General features: G+C 33.3%; 1 protein-coding gene and 1 long non-coding RNA gene across 2 annotated transcripts; both read right to left on the bottom strand.

Moving 5' to 3' along the window:
* Positions 1–388: 388 nt before the first annotated feature.
* Positions 389–2,100, bottom strand: LOC121232174 (uncharacterized). The gene is made up of 3 exons (XR_005930409.1): positions 2,006–2,100; positions 1,448–1,532; positions 389–706 (listed from the first exon to the last, which is right to left on the bottom strand). It is a non-coding gene; the product is annotated as an uncharacterized lncRNA (long non-coding RNA).
* A 4,088-nt stretch (positions 2,101–6,188) lies between these two features.
* Positions 6,189–8,379, bottom strand: LOC107938259 (plasmodesmata-located protein 7). The gene is made up of 3 exons (XM_016871352.2): positions 7,433–8,379; positions 6,718–6,831; positions 6,189–6,474 (listed from the first exon to the last, which is right to left on the bottom strand). The coding sequence occupies exons 1-3, from the start codon at positions 8,253–8,255 to the stop codon at positions 6,467–6,469; spliced, it is 945 nt and encodes a 314-aa protein (XP_016726841.1). The 5' UTR covers positions 8,256–8,379; the 3' UTR covers positions 6,189–6,466.
* Positions 8,380–21,242: the final 12,863 nt, after the last annotated feature.

The raw sequence follows: 21,242 nt of genomic DNA on the forward strand, positions 1-21,242 counted from the left end.
GCCGTGTGAAAACAGGGCATACATACTGACTTGTCCACACGGCCACAAGACCGTGTGCCAGGCCGTGTGAAAATTAAGGAGGCTACTTACTTGGCCACACGGCTGACCACACACCCGTGTGTCTAGCCCATGATCGAAACTAACTTGGCCACACGGCCTAGCACACGCTTGTGTGTGCGGCCGTGTGGTCTGTCCAGGCTCATTTCGAGATGGCCTTCGAGCAACACTGCTGAGACACACGCCCGTGCCCTGCCCCTATGGGCAAAAATAGGCTATTTGCAAGGCCAAATTGCCACCCATTAAGGGTCTTCCCTACAAGCATCAAATAAGCATCTTATTTTTAACCAATTTCAAACCCAAAACATACATCATCCATATCATATATTCATCAACCTATTTCATTCATAATTCACAAATCAAAACATATACAAAAAACTTACCAAATTGACCATTTCTTTTATCCAACCAAAAACACCTCATAGTAGCAACTTTGCATCACATATCATATACCAAATTCAAACCATGATCACAACCAAAACCTAGCCATATCACATGGCTAAATATATACATCACAAAACATAATCAAAGTACTTCTAGCCTATACATGTCATACTTTAATATTCACATTTTCAAAAGGTACCAAAATATAGTTCGATAGTGTGGTGACGATCCTCAATGATACCCGAGCTTCTAGTAGCTTCGATATCTATAAAACATTTGAAAGACACAAAGTAATCTTTCAAAAGCTTAGTAAGCCATATACAAATAAACTTAACAATATAAACATATAAGCATCATAATATACATATACTCCTTAACCAAATGCTATCACAAAACACATAACTCAAATACATTTCACATATTCCCCATTCATTTGCACATAATGCATATTTTCTCATACTTTTGTCACATACAATCACTTGGTCACAAAGATACATATACTTACCTTTCAACATCAAATATGATATACAATTTCAAACGTACCTAAATCGGATACACATTTCATATAATCATTCGTTTCTCCGAATGCCCGTTGAACCGTTCGGAATCATAAGGATACGTAGATAGCTCAGAAAGCTCATACAATGCCAAGTCCTAGACGTGGTCTTACATGTAATCAAATATCGATGCCACTGTCCCAAATAAGGTCTTACACGAAATCAAATACGATGCCAATGTCCCAGATATGGTCTTACACATAAATCATAAGTCGATGCCAACATCCCAGACGTGGTCTTACACGAGAACACATATCGGATCCTATGTCATGACATATGTATCCTAACTATTCCTAAGGTTCGTACAAGGCTTTTCAGATGTCGGAACTTTGTCGATATTTTCTCAGATGTCTCATATTTCTCAACTCATACAATCATTCATCATAGTTCAATAGCAGATAATCGATAGTAATTCAATTCAAAACACATTTATTTGTATATAGACTTACCTCGTAGGGAAATGAACGGAAACGAGCAACTATTCAACGACTTTCGTTTCCCCCTGATCTAATTTTGTTTTCTTTGGTTCTTGATCTAAACACATTCAAATTTAACCCTTTTATTCACCAAATCATTCAATTCAATCAAAAAACACATATTTAGGATATTTTACAAATTAGCCCTCAATTTTTACATTTTGACACTTTAGTCCTTAATTCACAAAATCATAAAATACACAAAATTTATATATACCCATGTTAATTCAAATTCTCATAGTATTCATATAAGCCCATATATTTCATTTATTTCATATTTTATTCCCTCAAAATCTCCTTTTTATAATTTAGTCCAAATTTCTCAAATTCATCAAAAGTTCGAAGACAAAACTTAGTAATCTAACACATATCTTTCATGTACTACCATCAAACTTCATAAAGCTCACATTATCAACAATGGAATAACTCAAAATCATCAACAAAATCAGAAATTGAGACATGGGCTTGATAGTATACAGAGCAACGATCACAAAAACATAGAAATTATCAAAAACGGATCAAAACACATACCTTAATCAAAGAAATCAATTACCAAACCCTAGATTGTATTTTTGTTTCTTTTTCTTCGTGTTTTTAGGTGATGGATGAACACAAATGGCTTAATGTTTCATGTTTTGTTTAATTAATAACCATTAATACACAATTTACTATTATAACCTTATAATATACATTTAAAATTCCACCCACTAATGTCCATTAATGTCATTCAATACATTCCATGGTCAAATAACCACATAAGGACCTCACAATTAAAGAGACATAGCAATTAGGCACTTTAACAAATAGAAGGTCACTTTTACATTTTACGCGATTAGGTCCTTTTATCAAATTAAGCACACAAACGATCAAATTTTCATACGAAATTTTCAAACATACTAATTCACATATAATATGCATGGAAATTATATTAAAATATTTTTTTGACTCGGATTTGTGATCCCGAAATCACTATTCCGACTAGGGTCTAAACCGGACTGTTACAACATGTGTGTGCATAATTATAGAATCAAAATCTCTAACCTAAATTCTCCCAACAATTATTGATAACAAGAAAATAAATCACCAAAATATAAACTAAAATATAAATGAGAAAAGAATAAAAAATAAAAATAGAGAGAATTAAATTTAAATATTGATTAAATTCATTAAATCAACAAATTTAGATAATAAATTAGGCTAATTTTAAAAAAAAAAATTGAAATCCCCAATGATATATTTATTTAGGTGTGATTTTTCACTTAGAAAATTATAATTTTAAAATAAATTAAAAATTATTAAAATAACAATTTTTGGTCTATAAAAACAAAATTAATTTTACTAAATAATATATGAATTTGTTCTTTAGCCATCCATACACATCATTAATCCACATTTAAATATTTTCTCGTATTTTTTAATTTATTCAATTTTGATTGTTTCAAACACTACTCAACACCCCATAAAATCAAGAATATATCACTTGGTTCTAAAAAAACTTATTTATTTTATTTTTGGTCAAAATCAAATTGTTCATTAATTGTAGTAATTGCGGGTGCTTTTTGAAGAGGTAAATGATTGACCATGAAATATGTTCTATTCCCGTGAGCGGGGATCAAACTCCGATCTCATAGTTAAGGGATCAAATGAGCAACCACCATATCCTATGATTTTTATTTTATTTACTTTAATCTTAATTTAAAATACCATTTCTTGATAAATTTATTATTGGTAAAATTTGAATACAAAATTTCACAAATAACAATGATAACATATTTATAATAATACACGCCACACCAAAATGCAAAAACCTTAAATGAATTGAATTTAAAAAGCAAAAGCTAGAAAGCAATTTACCCAAAAAGCCTCCAGGGGCTGAAGAGCAATGTGCCCCTTTACTCCTTTTTCTCTTTTTCACGTGAAGGCCACAAGTGTGTCTTGGCTTTCCTTTTTAAGGTTTCATGTAGGTCCCCCCCTTATTTATTTATTTTTCTTTCTTTTCCCTTTTCTTTTAATGTTCTATAAATGAACCATAGTATGGATGAAACCATTAGTTTTTAATTTGATTAGTTTATTCAATTTAATTAAATAAATTATTAAAAAATAATAAAAATAAAAAATTCAATTCAACTATTCAATCATCGATTTAAGCTCTTTTTTCGAATTGAAGTATTGGTCCATTCTTGCTCTTATCAAATGGTCCAATCCAATTCCTAGAATCTTGCATTTTTCTTTTTTTTTTCTTCTCCTTTCCCCTTTTCTTTATTTTTCTTTCTCATTTTCTTTATTTTATATTCTTCTTCTTCTTCTTCTTCTTCTTCTTCTTCTTCTTCTTCTTTTCCTCCTATTTTCATAATCTCTTTTGAATTTTTATCTTATTTTTTTCTCCATTTACCCTAAGTATCACTAACATACATCGATTGCTGCTACTGAAGCTCCGATCAACCCCCTTCTCACACCAAAATGAAGCTCTCCCCACCCTTTCTTCATCCTACAAATTAGGTTTCCTCGAAAAATGACCAAAACACTTTAAACCCAAACAAAGGTTTGAAGCTAAAAACTCTTATTTGCAATCATTCACTGTTAGATCACTATGAGCTTAGAATATATTAATCTACTCGACCTCCTCTATAGTCCCACTGTTTGGATTCACGAGTAAGAAATCGAAGCCTCAAGAATCCAAAACTTGAAATAGGTAGTCTTCTTTCTCTCTTCTTTTTTGACCTTTATTAAATACCAAGCGCTAATTTGAGGGGGGCAGGCAGGGGCCTAAGCTCTCAAAAATAGAAAATTTCAATTCAATCCATTTATATATGATAAAATTATAAATTAATATATAGAAAAATTATACTGTCACCCCAAATGGAAAAATGTTTAGTACTTTAAAAATAATGAATCAAAATTTCATGATAAAATTATATTTTCACTTTTTAAAAAATTTATAACTCAATTCCAACCCCGTGAAAAAAGTTTCTAGATTTTCCCTTGGACATTGTTGTTGGTTCTCTTTTCCTTTCTTTTTTTTTTCTTGCAGATTTTGACTATAAGTCCTTTTTTATTTGTTTCTCTCTCTCTCTTTCTTGTTGATTGTTGCTGCTTATTGGTTATTGGGCTTGAGATGTGAGCTAAGGGGTGGTGTTATCAATAGGTTGTGAAGGTTGGATGGTGGTGGTGAGGGGATGTTGAAGGGCTATTAGTGGAGGGTGTGAGAAGTTAGATGATGAATTGAGAATAAAGATGGTGATTTGATAGTGTTGAGGGCTCTGATAGTAGTGTCAAGAGCCTCCTTAGTTGCAGGTGAATAATAGTTAACTTTATGGGGAAGGTGATAGTAGTGGTAATTGGGAACTAGGGTTTTCAGAATTAGATTGGTAGTTAAGTTGGTTAGGCGCCACAGGTTCAATTGTCTTGTTCAATTAGTTTTCTATCTTGTTCAACTCGTCCATACCAATTCTCGAGTCGACTAGTCTAATGACTTTCTTTGGATTAATTCTCAATGCAATCGGTCCAACTAGCCAGTTTGACTTGGTACAAACTGACAATAAGGACTAGTTGGTTAGGAGTGATGGGTTGTGAGGCATAGAGTTGCTAGCAAAAGTGCAAGGTGGTTGAGATGGGAGAGAGCTGGTGATGGCATAGTTAAAGAGATAGGTCATATGGGCCCATTGTTTGGTAGGCTCAAGTTTTACTCAAGTTTGTGTGGCTCAGATTTAAAAAGTCTTAGGTCTCAAATTTGTGTTTCAAACTCATAAAATAAATTTGAAACAAAATGTTAAAAAAAAAAAGATTAAAAATCAAAATCGAAGTTAAAAGGCGAAATCGGAATTGAAAATTTGTAACTTGACTTCATCAAAATTTGGACTTAAAATGAGACATTGAATGGAATGTGAAACTGACTCGAAAATCAAATTAGCCTGAGCATGCAATATAACCTGTTTGAGTGGGTGCGGAAGTGAAGTTGCTTTCAATGAGAATTTGAATATATTTTCTAAAATCCTTAATATAATGTGTTGGCTAAAGAAGCTCATTAGAGGATGTCAGATTTGTGTTTGATGTAATGCGATGTTTTCTTAAAGCAGCCTTAGTTAAAGCTTATTTCACTAACTTCAGAGTAAATATTTAAAGTATGTTGAAGCCATTGACACTTGTAATCTTTTATCATTTTTTGAAAATTTTATACTTAATATAAGTAGGAAGTTGTTAGTGTATTTTAATTAGAAAAAAAAAATGCCAAGCAAAACGTTTACTTGAAATTTAAAACAATCGTAGAAGGATAATTTGAAAAATGATTGTCGAACTCAAACTTTTCTTTTCTAAGTGGGTCATAATTTAAGTGCATTAATTGTTGTAAGTTAAATGAAGTAATAATTACTAGTAGATTATTTAATTAGTTAATTTTGGACTAAAAAAAATTTAAAGCTTTATTTAATGTGAATCCTATATTACAAATAGGGTTCTCTTTTGCTTTTAGGGCACCAAACTTTGAAAAAAGAAATAAATTTGTTTAAAGTAATATTGTTTACTTTAAAAAACTTTGAGAGTGAATTTAGAATAGTAATTAAGTGGGAAGATATTAGGATAAAAAACAATGATAATCTTCTAAGATAACAATTATACATGGATGTTAGGATATTATTATAAGGAAACAGTAAAAGGAGAAAAGGGAGGAAACTTAGCACAAAAGTGTAAGGAAACAATGAATAATAACATGCACAAATAAAAATCACAGCTTTGCAATAACAATAAGAAATTGTTTTCTCTTCACATTAAGACAAGACAAGAAAAGCCAACTTTGTGAGAGTGTGGAATCTTAGCCTTTCACTGTTTTCTTCTTGGTTCTCCTTTTTCCTTTATAACTTTAAATTGGGCACGTCTTTCCATCTTGTCTTTGCTTTAGATAAAAGTTGGAACATCATAAACAAAAAAAAGAAAAGAAAAGAATAGAAGATAATCAATTCTACCCTTAATGATCTGGATTCTGGAAAAGTTGGAATATTATTTACCTGCATTAAAAGGAATAATAATTAATTGAATTTCAAAGAATCATGTCAGTATATACTGAATCAAATAAAAAGATTATAGAAATTTTACTTTCTTTTTCTTTTTTGTAATTTATATATATAGTTTATCATAGATATTCAGTAACCAACTCTAATTTAATTAAAATTATTTAAGTTAATTGACGTGAAAGTTTAATTTTATTAATATTTTTGTGTCAAGGAAAAAAAAATGGTTATGTACTTTACCATTTCGGTTCACCACTTTTCTTAGGAAAGCAAGAAAAATGATGAGCAAAGCGATCCCAGCCAGTAATCCAATGATAATTGCAAACGTCTTCTCACCTTCGTTGCCAGATTTTTCTGCAAATAATATATCAATGCAAATGGATCACTCTCATTGACATGCTTCTTTTTCTTTTTTAAGAAAAAAGGGCTAAACTATTTTATAGATTTATTATTTTATTCAATAAATAAAAAATTTATAATAGCACAATAATGCAATCGGAAACTAAGCTGAACGAAAATAGTAACATAATTACGTAATTGGAAATTAAACTGAACTAGAAGAGATTTTCACAAAAACTTCAGGCCTCATTCAACTAAAAGATTAGGTATAATGATGAACTATTTTAAAAGAGTTAAATTATTTTTTTAAGGGAAATCAGATTAAAACATTAACCTTTCAATGATATTAGCATGGTAATTTCTTAATGATAATCCACCTATGCAGACTGTTGTATTTAATAATTTAATATTTAGTTAATATTTTTATTAAAAAGTTAATAATTCAACACCTTTTAAAAGATTTAAAGTTAAATTTAGTTCAAGAATAAATAGGAGTGAAATTGATAAAATATATAAGTTTAAAATCTACCATGTCATTTGGTATACTCAAATTAGGGCGTGGTAAATGAATTTACTTAAATTTGGTAAAAGAAAAGGGGTGTTTGAGAGGTTTTACCGTTATGGGATTTAGGATGATAGTGACCATTATCTCCAGCAGTGGAGAACCTAGCATAACACTTGCCTAAATACATGTCACCATAAGCGGCTGCCGCGCATTCGCTTTTCAGCCGTTGGATGGCGGAAGACAAACAATCCTGACATTCCGCCAAGCTAAGGTCCCCCACACATTGGGCCAAACCCTGGACTTCACCCGACCCACCGACTCTGAACAACCCTCCGCCGCCCATCAACCCCGCCATCATCGCATCTCTACCCCCTACAATCTCCGACTCCTTCTCAAACTCCACCGACGGCCCACACTTCTTGAGCACCACATTCTTATCCTCAACTCCCAGGAACGTAGTGTTGTCGTATTTAATGAAGCAGCCTTGCAGCTGCACCGCCCCACCACAAGATGTTGGGCATAAGGAACCGGTTTGGGTCACTGCACGGGCAACGCATGTGGCGCAGTCCGGCATGGAGAGATCACCACGACACTGGTAAAGGCCGTAAACAACATCTTGGGGACTTGAACCCACGATGGTGAAGTTGTTGTAGGAGGAATAAGTGGCTGAGTTAACAAGGGAAGTAAGCAAGGAGTTGAGGTTGGACTCATAGGGCGAGTCGGGTGCGTACTTTTGTTGGGTGCAGCCCCCGAACACGAAGGAATCAGTTGAAGAAGAAAGTGCTGTTTGGATGGGGAGAAAGGGGAAGGAGATAACGAATAAGGAGAGCGAAAGGAGAGAAGTGGCCATTGTTGGTTTGATTTGCTTTAGGGAGAGAGAGGGGACTGAGAGTGATAGCGAGAGGTTCACAGCCATATCATGCAATGCCTTCATATATACTTAAAAGAAGTGCTTTGAGAGGCATTGCCACCTCAGATTCACAAAAAGGATGCATGGCCTTAATTTACCCTTTATTTTATAATTTTTATTCTAAACGATGTATTTAACAAGTTTGTTCTTTTATGCATCCATCCATATCAATACTATTTATAAAGTTTTTCATTCGTTTTAGAATCCGAGTTAATCACGTTAGTCAAGATGATATTCAAGTAAAGTATTCTTAATTTTTAATATTATAATTTTTTTTAAATAAAATTCATTAATTCATTTCATAGGGAAAAAAATAATGAATATTCGTTATAGGTTACAAAGAACAAGTTTCATCAACACAACAAAGTCTTCAACCTCAGCATCAGCATTAACAGAACATTATGATACATTGACAGTTAGCTCTGTCATAACTCAAACACAACATATCTGAAGTGATTGCGAGCACTTAATACGATAAGAAAATCAGCATTGGATGGTCCAAAATGGCAAGCAAAAATTGACAAAAGAACCAAGTATCCACAAAAGTAGAGAAGAAGTGAAACAACCCCACCCGACCTGTTCATCTGATCCGGGCGCCGGCATCACAATTGAACTGAGTTATCGTTCATACTATGATCACACTAAGTTAAAAACAAATAGTATTACCTATTACAAAAGTAAACTTACATCAGACTTTAATTCTTATACAAAGTTTACTATTTGAACTTCAAACACTGATGATCTAAGTGAATACAACATAACCATCCCGTGGGCGAAGTTCCTAAAGGTGCCTCCTTCCTATGTGCATGACACATTACTACGAAGTTCTTTGATTCAATAAGGTCTGGCTAGGTCCCTCCTCGAGTACCTTAATCTACAATTCCTGCAACCACAAACCAAACCCCTGTAAGTTCAAACAAATTTAGTGAGTTTCTTAATTACACAAAACATACCCTACCATAACGGGGCTCAATTAAATAATAATGATACAACAACTCCCTGCATTTTTGGGATATTTCTCTTAAGCTGTTGTAGTAGACTTTATTTTATTCCCAAGCCTATTCATTGGTTGATAGATTGTTGAACGATTACTCTCCAGCCACTCTATCAGTCCTCTTTGATAGTTCTTTTGAATGTCTCACCATTTCTGAGAACTCTATTCCTTTCTCTTACGTATGCCCATGTGGTTCTCATTATCTTACTATCATGCCTCGTCAACAATGACCTTCCGGCTTACCTTCCTAAAGGCCTTTGGTGAGTGTTCTCATCTATTTAGTCCATAATAGATTCTTTCCTTATACTAATTCTACATGACTTGCTCACCTTTCATCCTTTGGTGTGGCTAATAGGACCCTATGCCACCTTGGCGGACTAAATCCAACTTAGTTTAAATAGTGGTCCGATTACTTCTTTGTAATCTACTTAGTCGAATTACTGTATCCAAAGGTGTAGCATGCCCTTCTGCTATGACCCACTATGACCTTTAGTACTCATCCGAATGCCAATGTATAGTCATCTGAGTTCATGATTTCTCTTTTATACTACATTTTCCCAAACTCGTCATTTGGCGGATACTACCTAAATGATTTCCTCTTATAGAGGAATAGTTTTGACATACACATCTATCATCTCATGTACTCATCTTTGTCAATGGGTTTTTTCTAACCTTTCCTTTCTTTATGGTTTAACCCACGTTCTCATGACAACTCCCTAGAATATAAGGTTTCTCTAAGCGTCCTCTGGTGGCACTTATTGGTGGATCCTTACCTACGATCCTTAGTTATACCAACTTACATTTGCCTACACCAGGCACCATTAGTGTATCAACTTTCGTGACTAACCCTATGGGGTTACCATTGCAACACCCCCTAAGCCCTACCCGTCGCCGAAACAGGGTTATAGAGTATTACTGGACATTACAGATCAAATACGAACAATTCATAAATTATTCATACATAAACATTAATCATACAATAAATCAATTCATACTTTGACATATGTCTCACCAACATCTATCTCAAATTATATACATATAACAACCTAGGTACATGCCATATACCAAAAAGAAAAGTACTTCACCACAATGAGTTCAGGATCGACTTTGGATGCTGATTCGATAATATGACTTAAACCTAACCTGCGCACAGAAACAAACTGTACACTGAGTATAAACTCAGTGGTATTTCTATAATCCAAATACTTTAAAACAAAATAATTAAACATGCATATTTAATTTATACAATTTCCAAATCTATTCAATTAATCAATTTATATATATAAATAATTATCACACATTAAATTATCATCAATAACCAAATGTCTAATGATTTCAGCACTTCATATATCAAATACAAATGTGATTCTCTAAACTCTACTCTTGTTTTATTCTTTCTACATATATTCAATATCAATTTTATGATGTTTATTGATTCCACGAAGAACTAATCCTTTTATAGGGGATTAGCGAGTGAATGTATGGATAATTAATTGTTTTGTAGAGATTTCTTAATGGATCAACTATTCAGGAAAAGAAAAACCTAAAGCCTAGGTCTAACAACCGTGGAAAGTCATCAAAGTAAGAATTAACCTAAATTTGGTATGACCTATCCGTGAACACCTTAACCTTGACTCGGTCTAGACTGTGAGCTTAGAAGATAAGTAGTTTTTGTCAAATCATTATTTTAATAGATATATCGAAAGATCCTGTTGGGTTATTGACTAGTTGATTGAATAAGAAAACCCGAGACAACAATTGATTATGACTACCAAAGCGAGTTAATCGCCCATGTTTACATTTGATCTAATTTATAATCTAGTTTACTGAAAACTCAATTTATTTATTTATTTCAGTTATTTAATTATAAAAACCAAGAACCCTTTATTTAAGTTTATTCGTTATATAGTTTATTTAAAATACTAATTAGATCTATTGGCGTTTAAGTTAGAATTAATCTAGTACTCACCTCCCTTGGGTACGATCCTCAGAGTATTCACCTACTTCATTGTAACTATATTATAATCTGGCTCGTATACTTGCGGACACTACCTTAAGTCCACATCTTTAGTTGCAGTATTTACACTCTAGACGTTAGTACATCCAAAGGCGGTCAATATAGTTCAAGCAAACAACACAACATCGTCAATCACCCAAAAGTGAAGTATAGAAACTCACTTTAAAATCCTTTCCCTTTGTCAACTTAGCTTGTCCCTACGCCAGAGCCTCCTTCGTCCTGACAGCTAAGCATGAAAATCACATAAACTGATTAAATGGAAATCACATAAACCTTAACTCATAATTCACTTAACAGAAACTTATTAGGAGTCATTACCCTCCTTCTTTCTCAAATTCTCGAGCATAGAGAGTTAGGAAGCTTACCAGTTTCAAAAAATCTCTCTACTTCTAAACTCCAATTCTCACAACTTCTACCCATGCAAAGCTCTCCTAAGTTCTCTTTTTCTCCGGTGCAACTGAAGAAGAGAAAGCAAATAAAAAGAAATTTTACAGACTTAGGCTTTCTTTGGATGCCCGTTTGATCTCATTTCAGTGCGTTCGGAGCACTTTTTGGCTGAATCGCACCTTACCAATCCGTTTGGATTGTAAAGAACAAAACGATTGGAACATCACTCAACACACTGGACACCAGTTTCTCCACTGGAGCTTTATGCTCCAGTTAAATGTTCCAACATCCCATTGGTGTCATTTTTCCTTTTACACCCTTACTCTTATTTTTTCTCCATTTTACTTTTTTTGTCTCTTTCTTCATTTTACCTTCTATTTCAATAATTTTGTATTTTCATTTGTAAGATAATTTTATTAATTTAAAATAATAAACATTTTCCCCATTATTTTATAACAAACTAATATACGTTATTATCAGAAGAAATTTTAATTTATCATTCCTTGAATTAACTACTTTTAGATTATTTATTTTAAATTTTAAATTTTAATTATTTTGATTTAAAAATGTTAAATTGTTTATTTTATATAATAAAATATCGGAAGATACATTTTAATATTTTATTAAATGAATTTATAAATTCACATATTTTTAATAATTTCGTTAAAGTAAAATAATTTAAAAACTTCTATTATATATTATTTCTAATCTATTGTCCTTAATAGTCATTTTATATTCTTATCTCACCGCTACAATTGTGTTTAAATCCAAACACACACCCTACTGTTCTTTTGAATCTCACTACATTAACAAATCTCACTGTCACCGCTATTTTTAACCTCACCGGAGGTAAACATACTGCCCATCCAAACTAAGACTTAATTAAAGAGAATTTTTCTTCTTTGTCTGAATGTCTATTTTCACCTATATATATTCTTTACATGGTCTCTCAAACCTTCTTAGTCGATCACCGGGAATCATAATGTCTCCCACTATGGAACTAGTCGATTTTATCCTAACCAAGCCAGAATTGGAACTAAACTATTTACCCAACAATCACAAACTTTTCCAAAATTCGTGGTAGAGTCTGCCAACTCTCTACTTTGTTCAATGAAGTCCCAAAATTCCTCTAAATTTGAGTCTTTAAATATTTTCAGGTGTGACAAACCTGTTATGAAATTATTGTAGGAATAAAAATTACAGAGTCACTAATGATAGAATGTAAAATCAAATTTTAATCTGAAGCTAGGAATTGAAAGTTATCATTATCTCAGGTATAGGGACTAAATTGAATAAAATGAAAAATATATTTCTAATAAAAAAGGATTAATTTGAATAATGCATTTCATGGCATTGTGTTGGGAAATGTGTCAATATTGTAGTAAACATGTAACTGTTTTCTATGCATTTGAATGATGGATAAATAAACAAAGTTAATTTCACATTTCACTGTTATATCTTTTGTGTTTTTGTCTTTCATGTTTTACATACATAGCAAAATTGTGACAAATAAATATTAGCTTATTGATTCTCTAAGTTCAAGTTGTTGATAAGTGGAACTATAAGAACATTTACATTGTGAAAAGGATAACTTATTTCAGCAGATAATCTAAATGAGTCTGTAATCCCGTAAAAGAATCAAAATGAACATTTGATTCAAATACATAGAAGGATTATTATGCCATCTACAATTTCAATTAGGGAAATAACTAGTATTGGCTATCGAAGTAGTTGACTCCATGAGTAATGACATAAATGTACTTATTGGAAGAATGATAAACTGGATTGGACCCAAGTTGAATTAATTCTAAATCCGTTTGTGAATTAATTTACTTGTGACATTCATGGTGTGACTTACCTAAATTCTGAGTTAGCCATTGACTATGCTTATGTAATCATGTGCTTTAATATAAGTGGAGGTTTATGCTCTAAAGATGATTGAGCCAATATCTGGTATGTTGGGTACATGACTTGTGTATGACATAACTTTACTAGCAACAATAGAATTCATAGCTCGATTAAAAAGTTAACGATATCTTCTCATTGGCATTGTCTGGATTGATAAATATAGAACGTGACCACGAGTTACTTGTTCTCGAATAAGCAATTTATCACAGCCATTAGTTGATAGTAATCATATCAATCATTAAGAAGACACAACGATGACAATGAGATAAAATAAGATTGTATAGGCTAAAGGGATTTAACTCAAAGGAATCAATGATATCATATGATGGTAACATACACATGGCGAGGTCATTGCACAAAGCAGTTGGATAAGGTGTTTTCAATCATAGTACTTCTTGTGAACTGACTCCATGATTAAGTAAATTGTAAATTATCAGAATGATGCTTCTAGACATAATTGCAGTTGCTCAAGTCTAATTGTACATGTATGATTGGTCCATCTGTTAGCTTAACAAAAGCTTGATCGAACTACATTGAATCAAAAGAAAATGGTACGAGTTAGGAAAAAATGTAATTGAGTCAATTTATTCGATGTGAAATTAAATTAGGTGGTCGTGTGAATTGTTAAATTAGAGAATTTGATTAAAAAAATTTCTTGAAAAATTAATTTGGAAAATCTTAGTGAGTTTTTGGAAAATTAATTTTGATCAAGTAAAATTAAATTAATCAAATTAATTAAAATAAATATGATATTTTTAGAAATTAAAGTTTAAGTTAGACAATTGGCTCGATAGATAATTGAACTTGAAAATTGGATTCGTGATCGAAAATTAAACTCGAGAACCCAAAGTCGAGACCCAAACCTCAAAACTAGTTGAATCAGCCCTATGTATGAAACTAGGTCGATAGTCCAACCGATGGCTGGACTAGATCAATCAGGCTGTCACTGGCCGGCACTGAACTAGTAGTAGTTGAACCAGCCAAGCCCATTCGGGCAAAACGATGACAATTTAGGGTGTCAGGGGATTCATGCTAACAATAGGAACTACGAGCACAGCAGTTGTGACAGAGACGATTCGGTAGCCGAAACAGTGATTCGACAACCGATGAATGGTCGATGGTGGCAGTTTTTCGGTGGTAGAACAGTGAAAAAATTAAACTCCTAGTGGGACTCTACCGGGTAACTTGATTTCAAATTAACTTTTCCAAAAATAATTGTCGAAACCATTTTTTTATCGAGTTTTAGAAAATGGGAATCGACTTTAAGAAAAACGAAAACAGGAGTCGCCACCAATCTTTTTAGGTGTGATTGGATCACCTTATAAAATGTTTTGTTTTAAAACATTTAATTTTGGTCTACGAAAGTCGAGAAAACGGATTCGAGAGTCGGTTACGTACGAAGAAGGGTTAACACCCTTGTAACGCCCAAAAATTGGTACCTAATTGATTATCAAGTGTCTTTAATGTCGGAAATTTGAAAGTTTTAAGATGCAAACCTCTTTTAATTAGAATGTCTCAATTTTGAAAATTAGGGTTCACTTGTATCAAATAAATCAAAATATTACATCCAATAAGTTAGGACATAATATTTTTAAGATATCTGACACTAAGTTAGCCTTGTTGGAAATCCCTATCTCGAAACAACGAAATGCCATATCCAGTAAGTTAGGACACAACGCCTTGAAATTCCGAGACAGTTGCTTGCACTTAGAAAACCTTAAAAACTTAGAAGGGTGCTTGACTATTCGAACTCAACGAGAAAAGTTGCAACCCAATAAGTTAGGGCACTACTTTTCTCGAAATTTCCAAACACCAAGTATTGCCTTTATTTTTGAAAACTTTAAAGTCTCATTTTTTAGATTGATGCATGAAAGAGCATATTAACATAACATACGGGATAACATGTTATAGTAATAGGTAAATAAAAGCACAATAACTAACTTATACATATAAAAAACATGGCAAATTTTAAATAAGTAAAATATGCATAAAACACGATATATATTTAAGAAGAATAGGTAAAAACACATAAACATGTAATTCATCATATATTTAAACATATTGATAATAAAAATGATGCATGGTATACAATTTGACACATATATATAATAAAAATACAATAAAAATAATAATAAGTCCAGCACTCAACATTTAACAAAATTATGAGACCAACATCTAATATATTGACATAATATATATATATTAAAATATAAAATAACGTGATTGATAAAAATAACCTAAAATATAAATTAAAAACGTTTAAAATAAGTTATGTATAATAATATAATATGAATAAAATATAAGGAAATATAATATAAAATAATAAAAATATAATAAGTATTTTGCATATAAAAATATGGTAAAATAAGTACTATAAAAAAATAAATTAAAAAATATATAATAAAAAAATATATGAGAAAGATAGATATTATAAGGAATATTGAATAATAAAAATATAGTATGAAATATAATATGGTATACGTATAATAATAATAATAAAGTAACAAATATTTTACATATAGAAACATAGTATATAAAAATATATAACATATAATAGAATTTAAAAATATATATGTTGTATAGCCCATATTATAGGTAAAATATAAAACAATAAATAGGATATGAGTAATTTTCATAAGAATATTATAAAATAAATAATATACATATATAAAATATATAAATAAGAAAAGGTGTAATATATAAATGGAATATGAATATTATTATAAATAAGGCTAATATATATACTATTATTTATTAATATTTTTTTAAATTTATTTGCCATTTACAAATTTAGTAAATAATAATACAATTTTATAAAAAATATATAAAGAAATATATAAAATAAAATATTTATAATATAATATAATTTATAGATAAAATATATGATAATAAAAAATAATGGATAATAATAGTAATATATAACTAATATTTAAAAATATATAAAGTATTTAAAGCAAATTAAAATATAAAAAGGATTAAAATTAAATTTAATTAGAAAATCTAAGGCTAATTTGCAAAATAATAAAAATCCTAGGCCTGATTTGAAATGCGCGTTAAATTCAGATGACTCACTGGGCAATTTACCCTAATCTTAGAAAACGACGTCGTTCCTCAGAATAAGTTTTAATGGCCATTAGGACTAAATTGAAGTAAATATAAGAGATTAGGGCCGAATTAAAATAATAATAAAATGAAATTATAAAGCTTAAAATGCGGAAGTACCGATTGAGAAATTAGCCTATTTTCCAAAAACACGCGGATCCTCCCCGGGTCTCGAGTCAGCGCGCGGATCCTAGCTTTGGTACGACGTCGTTTAAAGCTAATTGGTTTTAATCGAAACGGCACCGTTTCGTTAGGGCTATATAAGCCAAATTTCAGTTTTGAAATCATTTGGATACCTGTTTTAAAAAAACTTAAAGAAATCTTTTGTAGGAGGATTCGGGGTCGGCCTCAGAGCCTCGTCGGAACCCTGTTCTCAGGCGCATACGTGCCCACGCACCACCGCGAACGTCGCCACGCGTGGTGGTCGGAGATTGGGAAATTTCCCGTTTCAGCGCAGATCGAAAGAGGTTCGTCTCCCTTTTCCTTTTTTTAGTCGCAATATATATATTTGCATGTATTTAAAAGAAAATTTCACCTTTGTATATTCAATCGACTGTGATGCTTTTTGTATATGTGCGCAAGAATAAATTCTTTTGTTGAATCTCTATATTCTCTTTTTATTGATTCTCTCTGTATATTCCAAGAACGTAAGTCCCTTTTTTACAAATCGGAGGAAAGGCTTTATAGCCTTTAGACTATACATGTTTAGGAAAGAAATATTTGATTTCTTTTTCAGTTTATTTGCTGCTATTTGGTTTCCTTTTCTGCTTCGTGTCTGCTGGTTTCTTTTTTCCTGTCTTGCAGGTATTTGCGAGAACATCACGGTGATGTCTATTTACGCGATGATTGCGGCGTGGTACGAGGCCAAAGCCGTGGCACCGATGGAGCCCAATGGAACGGCACGAGACGAACGGTCATGACGCTTGGGATGCTTGCGGAGCTTAGGGTTTCTAAAACCCTAGGTCTCTCTGCTTTCTGTTTAACAAATTGGGCCACATGGGCCTCATTTATTTTTTGGGTCTGGGTGTAACGAGTATGGGCTATCAGGTTGTAACCGGGCATAGGGTTTAGGTATTTGGGCTGCTGGGTTTTAATTTTTTTGGGGGGGTTTGAAAGTTATTTGGGCCTGTGTTTGGGCTCTTGTAAACTGGACTTTTAAAATAAATAGCATTTATTTATTTATTTCATATTTCTGTTTTGGTTTTAAGGCCCAGTCAAATTTGGGCTACTACAGCTGCCCCTCTTTGCTCATTGATATGTGACGGGAATTGAGCAAATATTTAGAAAGACCAAATTTGACCGGTCTTATCAAATCATGGTCTTTAATCTGCTTCTTGTAAACTTATGACTGTTATGTTGATATCTTCGATCTGCTCTCCGCCGAACACAGAGACGCCAAATCTGCTTCTTCAATTTGTTCTCTGACAATACAGAGATGCCAAATCATCTTAGATTTGCTTCAGCGTAAGCACGCAAAAACCAAATCAGCTATGTCTTCGATTTGCTCCTTGTAAACACAAGGATACCAAACCATCTTGGATCTGCTTCAGTCTAATCATCTAAAGGTTAGATCTGCTATGTGTCTGCCCTCCGTCGAATATGGAGACGCCAAACTTCGATTTGTTCTCTGACAATACAGAGATGCCAAATCATCTTAGATTTGCTTCAGCGTAAGCACGTAAAAGCTAAATCAGCTATGATTTCGATTTGTTCCTTGTAAACACAAGGATGCCAAATCATCTTGGATCTGCTTCAGTCTAATCATCTGAAGGTTAGATCTGCTATGTGTCTGCCCTCCGTCGAATATGGAGACGCCAAACTTCGATCTGCTCTCTGACAATACAGAGATGCCAAATTATCTTAGATTTGTTTCATCGTAAGCACGTGAAAGCCAAATCAGCTATGTCTTCGATTTGTTCCTTGTAAACACAAGGATGCCAAATCATCTTGGATCTGCTTCAGTCTAATCATCTGAAGGTTAGATCTGCTACGTGTCTGCCCTCCATCGAATATGGAGAAGCCAAACTTCGATCTACTCTCTGACAATACAGAGATGCCAAATCGTCTTAGATTTGCTTCATCGTAAGCACATGAAAGCTAAATCAGCTATGTCTTCGATTTGTTCCTTGTAAGCAGAAGGATGCCAAATCATCTTGGATCTTGCTTCAGCCAGATCTGCTATGCTGCGGCCTATTACCCTAATGCTTAGGGTATTAAGGTGCATCGTTTTTGATAACCTGTAGAATGATTATGCCTGAGGATTAGGATGCCATGATCGAAGTGAGTCAAATGTTCCTAATTAAACATGTTATGATGCAAAATGTTGTGAACATGACCCCTATCCTAGACGTCACCACTCATTCCTTCATTTGTCTTTTCTTTTCTCAAAGTATTATTCTTGCTCAGACTGTAGGCCTGTACCCTTCCTCCAATGCTACGATCCACTGAGGATGTCTGTAAGATAATCTTTCCTTAGAATTGAATCGTTGGTTTTGTCCATTTTCCTTTTGGACTGGAAGAAAGAAATTCCTCGAGTTCCTTCATCCCTTACTTTTTTGAATTTCTCGAACAATTGTGATGTTTTAGTTTCTTGTATTATCTAGAAATTCCAGAGTAATGCGCAAAACTTTTTTTGTGAACATATTTAGTTTATCTATCATTATTTCAATGTAACATACTTAAATAAAAATGGAAGATAAATAAATCTCTAAGGATAATTGGATTTGAATGAATTATCGAAAAAGATACAAAGGAAATTAATCTGAAAGCCTATCTTTGAGAAGAGAGAAAAAAAATCTAAAGATAGCAAACAGGCCAAAAATTAGATGCCCTAGATATCGCCGCTTGAGTGCTTATACATCAACTTCATGAAGGCATGTGTTTAGAAGATTCAAAGTACTCTGTCGATGCCCCAGTATGCAACGTTCTTCGTTCTTTGTTGAGCAAGATTACCAGATGCTTCAAAATTTGAGTCGCCCTTTTAGGTTTTCAACTCAAAACACTTTTGGTCACAAGGCACCCTTTACGGGTTTTCACCTTGGCCTCTCCATTTTTCTCTTTTTCCTCTTTTTTTTCTCGATTTTTGAAATCTCAAAGCGCCCTTTGCAGGTTTTCACCTTGGATTCTCTTCTCCTTTAGACAAAGTATTTTTTAACTGAGTCTGAGTTCACTGGGTTGGGTAAACTTTTCCCATCCATTTCCATTAAGATCAATGTACCGCCAGAGAAAGCTTTCTTCACGACATACGGCCCCTCCTAATTCGGCATCCATTTTCCCCTAAAGTCCTTTTGAATAGGAATGATATTTTTCAGTACAAGGTTTCCCTCGTGGAACTCTATTGGTCAAACTTTCTTGTCATAAGCTCGCATCATTCGCTTCTGATACATCTGACCATGTCGAATGGCTCTTAGCCTCTTTTCCTCAATCAAGTTCAACTGGTCATATCGGGATTGAACCCATTCAGCTTTATCTAACCTTATCTCTGTCAAAATTCGAAGAGAAGGTATTTCTACTTCAATAGGTAACACTGCTTCCATCCCATAAACTAACGAGAATGGGATTACCCCAGTAGAGGTTCTGACAGATGTTCCATAGGCCAGGAGTGCAAACGGTAACTTCTCATGCCAATCTCTATAGGTCTCAGTCATCTTCCCAACTATTTTCTTAATGTTCTTATTGGCGGCCTCCACTGCCCCATTCATTTTTAGACGATAGGGAGAAGAATTGTGATGCTTGATCTTGAACTGGTCGCAAACCTCTGCTGTCGTTTTGCTGTTCAAGTTCAATGCATTGTCAGATATGATCTTCTCAGGCATTCCATACCAAAAAATGATCTCCTTCTTCAAGAATCGACTCACAGTTGACTTAGTAACATTCGCATAAGAACCGGCCTCTACCTATTTTGTAAAGTAGTCAATTACCATGAAGATAAACCGATGTCCATTTGAAGCTTTCGGTGATATTGGTCCAATGACATCCATGCCCCACATGGAGAAAGGCCATGGAGAAGTCATAACATGCAAAGGAGAAGGTGGTATATGAATTTTGTCCCCATAAATCTGACACTTATGGCATTTCTTGGTATAGTTGATACAGTCCCCTTCCATAGTGGCCCAATAATAGCCAAACCTCATGATTTGCCTTACCATCGTGAACCCATTTGCATGCGTCCCACATACACCTTCATAAACTTCTTCTAAAATTAGCTTAGCTTCCAAGCATCGACGCATCTCAAAAGTATTTGGTCTTTCCTTCTCTTGCACAGGATATCCCCGTCCAAGACATAGTCGCAAGCTAACCTTCTCAAAGTTCGTTTGTCATTTTTATTGGCCTGTTCAGGGTATTTACGATCTCTCACATATCGTAATATATCCTGATACCAAGGGTTATTGTCATTTTCTTCCTTCTCAATGTTACAACAATGAGCTGGAGCCTCGTAGATACTCATTTGAATTGGTCTCATCTCTTCCTCTTTATTCGCCTTAATCATTGAGGCCAAGGTTGCTAAAGCATCTGCCATCTGATTTTCGTCTCGTGGGAGATAATTGAAGGTGATGTCATCGAACTCTTTAAGTAACCCCAAAACTATCTTTCGATAATTGAT

Source organism: Gossypium hirsutum, chromosome A07 (genome assembly GCF_007990345.1).
Source record: "Gossypium hirsutum isolate 1008001.06 chromosome A07, Gossypium_hirsutum_v2.1, whole genome shotgun sequence".
Taxonomy (NCBI): domain Eukaryota; kingdom Viridiplantae; phylum Streptophyta; class Magnoliopsida; order Malvales; family Malvaceae; genus Gossypium; species Gossypium hirsutum.